Source organism: Pipra filicauda, unplaced genomic scaffold, assembly GCF_003945595.2.
Source record: "Pipra filicauda isolate LSUMZ 115617 unplaced genomic scaffold, ASM394559v2 scaffold269_size1075953_pilon, whole genome shotgun sequence".
NCBI lineage: Eukaryota > Metazoa > Chordata > Aves > Passeriformes > Pipridae > Pipra > Pipra filicauda.
In genome coordinates this window covers 19,744-28,133 of record NW_024104386.1, presented here as the reverse complement: position 1 = coordinate 28,133, position 8,390 = coordinate 19,744, and the positions used below count along the sequence as shown (strand labels likewise).

General features: G+C 46.2%; 2 protein-coding genes, 1 pseudogene and 2 gene segments (V, D, J or C); 2 read left to right on the top strand and 3 right to left on the bottom strand.

Annotated features, from left to right (window-relative positions):
- LOC113996140 (pituitary adenylate cyclase-activating polypeptide type I receptor-like) overlaps positions 1 to 180 on the bottom strand; it is a 72,571-nt gene extending 72,391 nt beyond the window's left edge. The window contains exon 1 of the mRNA XM_039382409.1: positions 63 to 180. Within this exon, the coding sequence (XP_039238343.1) occupies positions 63 to 180 (118 nt within the window). The remainder of the gene's footprint in view (positions 1 to 62) is intronic.
- Positions 179 to 674, top strand: LOC120323468 (the record flags this gene model as incomplete). The annotated part of the segment is given in 2 exon segments: positions 179 to 216; positions 311 to 674. Coding segments are annotated over 2 exon segments (402 nt in total), but the record flags the coding sequence as incomplete, so codon positions are not given.
- Positions 675 to 682: 8 nt separating this feature from the next.
- Positions 683 to 1,141, bottom strand: LOC120323467. The segment is given in 1 exon segment: positions 683 to 1,141. A coding segment is annotated over 1 exon segment (459 nt).
- A 77-nt stretch (positions 1,142 to 1,218) lies between these two features.
- On the top strand, positions 1,219 to 2,733 carry LOC113983344. The gene is given in 5 exon segments (XM_039382408.1): positions 1,219 to 1,282; positions 1,337 to 1,756; positions 1,989 to 2,050; positions 2,313 to 2,398; positions 2,400 to 2,733. Coding segments are annotated over 5 exon segments (966 nt in total).
- A 186-nt stretch (positions 2,734 to 2,919) lies between these two features.
- On the bottom strand, positions 2,920 to 4,462 carry LOC113983343 (annotated as a pseudogene).
- Positions 4,463 to 8,390: the final 3,928 nt, after the last annotated feature.

The window sequence follows — 8,390 nt, the reverse complement described above, 5'->3', positions numbered from 1 at the left end:
GGTTTGGGGGGAGGGTCTGGGGTTTGGGGACAGGTGGGGACCCCAACAAGGGGGGTCGATACCATCAATATGATAACCACCCCAACCAGCACTTTTGGTGCAGAAATAGGTGCCGGAATCCTCCTCCCTGAGGTTGTTCATCGGCAGCGTCACCGAGCTCTGCCCGTTGTCCCTGGCCATGGTGAACCGGCCCCGCACCGACGGCGCGTACCCGGTGTAACCACCACTAGGGTTGATCCCAGCGACCCATTCCAGCCCCTTCCCGGGGCTCTGGCGCACCCAGAACATGGAGTAGCTGCCGAAGGTGAAGCCGGAGGGCCGTGACCCTGGTGGAGTCCGGGGGTGACCTCAAGGCCCCGGGGGAGTCCCTGCGGCTCCTCTGCCGCGCCTCCGGCTTCACCTTCGCCAACTACCACATGTTCTGGGTGCGCCAGAGCCCCGGGAAGGGGCTGGAGTGGGTCAGTGGGATCGACACTGATGGTGACACCGACTACGCGCCGTCGGTGCGGGGCCGGTTCACCATGGCCAGGGACAACGACCAGGCCACGGTGACGCTGCAGATGAACAACCTCAGGGAGGAGGATTCCAACACCTATTTCTGCGCCAAAACTGGTGTTGCTGGTGGTGGTTTGGGTCATGGTATCGACGGTTGATATTTCGGGTCAACGGTTGACATTTGGCGTCAAAGGTCGAGAACTGGGGCAAAACCAGCCCATGGAGTGACCAGCGACCGAGAGCTGGGTGCGAAGGGTGGAGGTTTGGGGGGAGGGTCTGGGGTTTGGGGACAGGTGGGGACCCCAACAAGGGGGTCGATACCTTCAGCACCAGCAGCACCAGCACTGTCACATTTGCCGCAGAAATAGGTGTTGGAATCCTCCTCCCTGAGGTTGTTCATCTGCAGCGTCACCGAGCTCTGCCCGTTGTCCCTGGCCATGGTGAACCGGCCCCACACCGACGGCGCGTACCCGGTGCCAGCACCATTGCTCCAGATCCCAGCGACCCACTCCAGCCCCTTCCCGGGGCTCTGGCGCACCCAGAACATGGAGTAGCTGCCGAAGGTGAAGTCGGAGGCGCGGCAGAGGAGCCGCAGGGACTCCCCCAGGGCCTTGAACCTCAACCGTTGGTTCCAAATCTCAACCATTGACCCAAAACTCAACCGTTGACACCAAACGTCAACCAGTGACCCCAAATCTCAACTGTTGACACCAAATCTCAACCATGGACCCCAACCTTGACCTTTTGTTTAATTTTGGGCAAGAAGATTTAGGTCTGGGGCCGATGGGTGACACTTGGTGTGGAACCAGTTGAGTTTTGGGACAGAGCCAGTCCCTGGCAGGGTCTCAGCTCTCCCAGGTGGGTCTTGACCCCCCGGCTCACCCCAATATTCCCTTTTCTCCCCCCGCAGGGCTGCGGGTGGCCGTGACCCTGGTGGAGTCCGGGGGTGACCTCAAGGCCCCGGGGGAGTCCCTGAGGCTCCTCTGCCGCGCCTCCGGCTTCACCTTCGGCAGCTACTCCATGTTCTGGGTGCGCCAGAGCCCCGGGAAGGGGCTGGAATTCGTCGCTGGGATCCAGAGTGATGGTGCCAACACCTACTACGCGCCGTCGGTGCAGGGCCGGTTCACCATGGCCAGGGACAACGGGCAGAGCTCGGTGACGCTGCAGATGAACAACCTCAGGGAGGAGGATTCCAGCACCTATTTCTGCGCCAGAAGTGCTGATGCTGGTGGTGCTGGTGCTGGTGGTATCGACCCCTCTGGTGGGTCCCCACCTGTCCCCAAACCCCAGACCCTCCCCCCAAACCTCCACCCTTCTCACCCAACTCTCGGTCGTTGGTCCCGACCTTGGGCTGGTTTCGCCCCAATTCTCAACCTTTGGCCCCAAACCCCAAACTCTTTGCCCCAAACCTCAACCGTTCCCCCCAACACTCCACTGTTGATCCCAAATCTCAACCGTTGACCCAACTAAAGACCGTTGGTCACAAATCTCAGTCGTTGACCACAAATTTCACCAGAATACCCCAAATCGCAAACGTCGACTCAAAATCTCAACCGTTGGTGCCAAATCTCCGCCCCCGGCCCCAAATTTTGACCCTTTCCCAAAAGCCTTGGGCGACGCTGGCTTTGGACGAACGGCTTGGCTCAGTGCTTGAGGTTTGGGGTCAACAGGTGAGATTTGGGGCAGCAGCGTCCCTGGCCATGGTGAACCGGCCCTTCACCGACGGCGCGTAGTAGGTGGTACCACCAGTGCTGGTGATCCCAGCGACCCATTCCAGCCCCTTCCCGGGGCTCTGGCGCACCCAGAACATGGGGTAGTTGGCGAAGGTGAAGCCGGAGGCGCGGCAGAGGAGCCGCAGGGACTCCCCCGGGGCCTTGAGGTCACCCCCGGACTCCACCAGGGTCCCGGCCCTCCGGCTTCACCTTCGGCAGCTACGACATGAACTGGGTGCGCCAGAGCCCCGGGAAGGGGCTGGAGTGGGTCGCTGGGATCAGGAACGATGGTGGTACCACCGGCTACGCGCCGTCGGTGCAGGGCCGGTTCACCATCGCCAGGGACAACGGGCAGAGCTCGGTGACGCTGCAGATGAACAACCTCAGGGAGGAGGATTCCAGCACCTATTTCTGCGCCAAAAGTGCTGTTGGTGGTTCGAATAATGGCGATGGTATCGACGCCCTTGTTGGGGTCCCCACGTGTCCCCAAAGGCCAGACCCTCCCCCCAAACCTCCAGTCTTTTGACCCGGATCACAACCGTTGACCCAAAATCGCGAGCATTGACCCAAATCTCAACCGTTGACCCAAATCTGAACCACTGACCCCAAATCTGAACCACTGACCCCAAATCTCAACCGTTGACCCCAAATCTCAACCGTTGACCCCAAATCTCAACCGTTGACCCCAAATCTCAACCGTTGACCCCAAATCTCAACCACTGACCCCAAATCTCTGCCCTCTGCCCCCAATCTTGACCCTTTCCCAAAATCCTTGGGCTGTGCTGGGTTTGGGCCAATGCTTTGGGTCAAGGGGGTCGGTACCATCAGCAGAATCACCTTTTCCACCATCGAAACGTCTGGCGCAGAAATAGGTGCTGGAATCCTCCTCCCTGAGGTTGTTCATCTGCAGCGTCACCGAGCTCTGCCCGTTGTCCCTGGCCATGGTGAACCGGCCCCGCACCGACGGCGCGTAAGTGGTGTAACCACCACCAGCACTGATCCCAGCGACCCACTCCAGCCCCTTCCCGGGGCTCTGGCGCACCCAGAACATGGGGTAGTTGGCGAAGGTGAAGCCGGAGGCGCGGCAGAGGAGCCGCAGGGACTCCCCCGGGGCCTGGAATCTCAACCGTTGGCCCCAAATCTCAACCGTTGGCCCCAAATCTCAACCGTTGACCCCAAATCTCGTCCATTGACTAAAATCTCAACCATTGACCCAAACCTCCACCGTTTAACCCCAAATGTCAGCTGTTGAACCCAAATATCAACCGTTGACCCCAAATGTTAACTGTTGACCCCAAATCTTAACCATTGACCCCAACCTTGACCTTTTCATAGTTTGGGGCAGTGACATTCAGCTTTGCAGTCAATGGTTGACCCTCGAGGTTCATCCAGTTGAGTTTGGGGTCAGAGCCAGCCCCCCCCGGTCCCCGTTGGAGCGGCCGGTTGGGTGTCGGGGCACCAAGAGTTGGGATTTGGGAGCAGCAAGGAGGGACTGGGGCCAAGAGCTGAGGTTTGGGGGAAAGATTGGGGGCGTGGGGAGATGTGGGGACCTCAAGGCCCCGGGGGAGTCCCTGCACAACCTCCGGCTTCACCTTCGCCAGCTACCACATGGGCTGGGTGCGCCAAATTTCAACAGTTGACCCAAATCTTGAGCATTGGCCCCAAACCTTGACTGTTGACCCCAAATCCCTGCCCTCTGCCCCAGATCTTGCCCATTTGCCAAAAGCCTTGGGCAATGTTCAGTTTGGGCCAACGGGTTCGGTCGACGGTTGGGGTTTGGGGCCAAAGGTCGAGATTTGGGGCAAAACCAACCCATGGAGGGACCGATGACCGAGAGCTGGGTGTGAAGGGTGGAGGTTTGGGGGGAGGGTTTGGGGACAGGTGGGGACCCCAACAAGGGGGTCGATACCATAAACACCGTAACCATGAGCACCAACACTTCTGGCGCAGAAATAGGTGCCGGAATCCTCCTCCCTGAGGTTGTTCATCTGCAGCGTCACCGAGCTCTGCCCGTTGTCCCTGGCCATGGTGAACCGGTCCCGCACCGACGGCGGGTAGTAGGTCCAACCTTCCTTGCGGATACTTGCGACCCACTCCAGCCCCTTCCCGGGGCTCTGGCGCACCCAGTACATGGTGTAGTCGGCGAAGGTGAAGCCGGAGGCGCGGCAGAGGAGCCGCAGGGACTCCCCCGGGGGCCTGGAATCTCAACCGTTGACCCCAAATCTCAGTTGTTGACCCAGATCTTGACCATTCATTCCAAGTTTCGACCACTGACCCCAAATCTCAACCCTTGACCCCAAATCTCAGCTGTTGACCCCAAATCTCAACCGTTGACCCCAAATCTCAACCATGGACCGCAATTCTCAACCATTGACCCCAAATCTCAACCATTGACCCCAAATCTCAACCACTGACCCCAAATCTCAACCATTGACCCCAAATCTCAACCGTTGACCCCAAATCTCAACTGTTGACCCCAAATCTCAACCGTTGACCCCAAATCTTAACCGTTGACCCCAAATCTCAATCATTGACCCCAAATCTCAACCATTGACCCAAATCTTGACCACTGACCCCAAATCTCAACCGTTGACCCCAAATCTCAACTGTTGACCCCAAATCTCAACTGTTGACCCCAAACCTCAACCATCGACCCCAAATCTCAACTTTTTACCCCAAACCTCAACCATCGACCCCAAATCTCAAGCGTTGACCCCAAACCTCAACCCTTGACCCCAACCCATTGGCCCAAACCCAGCACTGCCCAAGGTTTTTGGGAAAGGGTTGAGAGTTGGGGCAGAGGGCAGAGATTTGGGGTCAATGGTTGAGATTTGGGGTCAGTGGTCGAGATTTGAGTCAAATGTTGAGATTTGGGGTCAATGGTCAAGATTTGAGGGCCAAAGTCGAGTTCAGGGTCCAAAATATTCCAGATTTGGGGCCAAGAGTCGGGATTTGGGACCAAAGGTCGGGAATTAGGGCCAAAGGTGGGGAATTGGGGCCAAAGGTCGGGAATTGGGGCCAAAGGTCGGGATTTGGGGCCAAAGGTGGGGAATTAGGGCCAAAGGTCAGGAATTGGGGCCAAAGGTCAGGAATTGGGGCCAAAGGTCGGGAATTGGGGCCGAAGGTCGGGAATTGGGGCCGAAGGTGGGGAATTGGGGCCGAAGGTCCGGATTTGGGGTCAAAGGTGGGGATTTGGGGCCAAAGGTCGGGAATTTGGGGCCGAAGGTGGGGAATTGGGGCCAAAGGTGGGGATTTGGGGCCAAAGGTGGGGAATTGGGGCCGAAGGTCAGGATTTGGGGCCAAAGGTCGGGATTTGGGACCAAAGGTCAGGAATTGGGGCCGAAGGTCAGGATTTGGGGCCAAAGGTGGGGAATTGGGGCCGAAGGTCGGGATTTGGGGTCAAAGGTGGGGAATTGGGGCCAAAGGTCAGGATTTGAGGTCAAAGGTGGGGAATTGGGGCCGAAGGTCGGGATTTGGGGTCAAAGGTGGGGAATTGGGGCCGAAGGTCAGGAATTGGGGCCAAGGGTTGGGATTTGGGGTCAAAGGTGGGGATTTGGGGCCGATCCAGCCCCAGGAGGGGACCGAGGCCCCGATTCCGGCCCCGGACGCGGCTCCTTCACAAAATCTCCACCTTCCACTCATTTTTTGCCCTAAATCTCGACTTTTGGCCCCGAAAGCCCCGAGGGGGAGGGGGAGGGGCCCCGAAAGCTGCAGCTGCTGCGAAAACCCCGAGAGCGAAACAGTTCTGGGCCAAAAAAAGGCCTTTTGGGGGCTCTCGGGGGCTTTGGGGGAAGTCCCAAAGGGGGCGGGGTCGGCCCCGAAAAGGGGGCGGGGCCTGGCCCAGAAAATGGGCGGAAAAGGGGCCGATTTGGGTCATTTCGGCCCCGTTCAGGGACTTTTCGTCCCGAGGAGCTTCGTCATTTTTAATTTAATTTCATTTAATTTTATTTTAATGGGGGTTTATTAATTTAATTGCTTTATATTGAAGTTTATTTATTTCGAGTTACATTTTATTTTATTTTATTTTATTTTATTTTATTTTATTTTATTTTAATTTAATTTAATTTAATTTAATTTATTTTATTTGTATAGAATTTTATGGAATTATATTTTATTTGGTTAATTTATATTGAATTTTATATATTATGTTTTATTAGTTAGTTTTGTTTAATTTTATTTATTCAAAGTCATATTTTATTTTATTTATTTTATGTATATTGAATTTTATTTATTTATAGATGCATTTTAATTTATTTTATTTCATTTATATTGAATTTTGTGGATTTATATTTCATTTTAATTGTTTTATTTACATTGAAATTTATTTATTTATAGCTATATTTTATTTTATTGGTTTTATTTACATCGAAATTTATTTTTTATAGTTATATTTTATTTTATTTATTTATATTGAATTTTATTTATTTATAGTTGTATTTCATTTTATTTTATTTATATTGAATTTTATGGATTTAAATTTTATTTTATTGGTTTTATTTATATTGAAATTTATTTATTTATAGTCGTATTTTGTTTTATTTTATTTTATTTTATTTATATTGAAATTTATGTATTTATATTTCATTTTATTTGTTTCATTTTTATTGAATTTTATTTCTTTTTAGTCGTATTTTATTTTATTTATTTTATTTATATGGAATTTTATGCATTTATATTTTATTTTATTGGTTTTATTTATATTGAATTTTATTTATTTATAGTCACATTTAACTTGTTTTATTTATAATGAATTTTATTTATTTATGGTCATATTTTATTTTATTAATTTTATTTATTTATAGTCATATTTTATTTTATTAATTTTATTTATTTTGACTTTTATTTAATTTATTTTATTTTATTGGATTTATTTATATTGAATTGTTTTCCATTATAAATTTTAATTTTATTACTGGTTATATTTTAAATTAATTATTGTTATTTTGTTATTATGATTTTTAATCCTTATTTTTAACTGAGGTTTTTTTTAATTACTATTTTAAATTATTTTTAATTATGAATTTTAATTACATTATTAATTGCATTTTAATTTTTTAAAATTATTATTTTAAATTGGTTTTAATGATGAATTTTACTCATTATTTCACTTTAAATTAATTCTTTATTATTAATTTATTTTTTATTATGGTTTTTAATCCTTATTTGTAATTGAGATTTTTTTAATTACTATTTTAATTTACTTTTTATGATGAATTTTATTTCTATTATTACTTATATGTAAAATTAATAATTTATTACTTGTAACAAATTTTAATTGAGATTTTTAATGAATATTTTAAATTATTTTTAATTATTATTTTAATTATATTACTAATTAAATTTTAAATTATTTATTATTAAGAATTTATTTTTATTGCTATTTTTATTCCTTATTTTTGAGATTTTTAAGTCCTATCTAAAATTATTTTTAATTATGAGTTTTACTCATATTATTGATTAGATTTTAATAATTAATTTATTAATTTTTAAATTAATTTATTATTATTTTTATTTCATTTTTTAATCCTTATTTTTAACTGAGATTTTTAATGATTAATTTCTCTTCCCCTTTATTTTCATTAATTCCTCCTTTTCCAACTTTTAATCAATAGAATTTTAATCCAATTTCGGTTTAAATTTATTAATTCCAATTAATTTTTACTTTATTTGGATTTTACTTCCAATTAATTGATTTCGCTTCAATTTATTAATTCCAATTATTTTCTTCTTAACCAACCGAGTTTAATTTTCAACTTTAACTTTTAATTTTTAATCCGATTTTTAATTTTTAATTTTAATTTTTTAATCAGATTTTTAATTTTAAGTTTTAATTTTATTACAGTTTTATTCGCCATTTATTCATCATTATTATTTTTATTATTAAATATTTTATTAAATATTAAATATTTATATATTATATTATTTATATATAATACGTATTTATATTTATATATTATAATATTATAAATATTATAAATATTTCTAAGTTTTAGTTCTATTTAATATTTAATAACTTCAATATTTTCTGTGTAAATCCGTGGTCGTGAATCTAAAATATATTTATTATTTTAATTAAATTCCTGCCACTTTATTCCCGATTTTTAACCCCGTTAAAGCGTTTTTTGTTTAATATTTACTATTTTTATTAATATTTAATATTTTAATAATTTCTGTTGTTTTTCT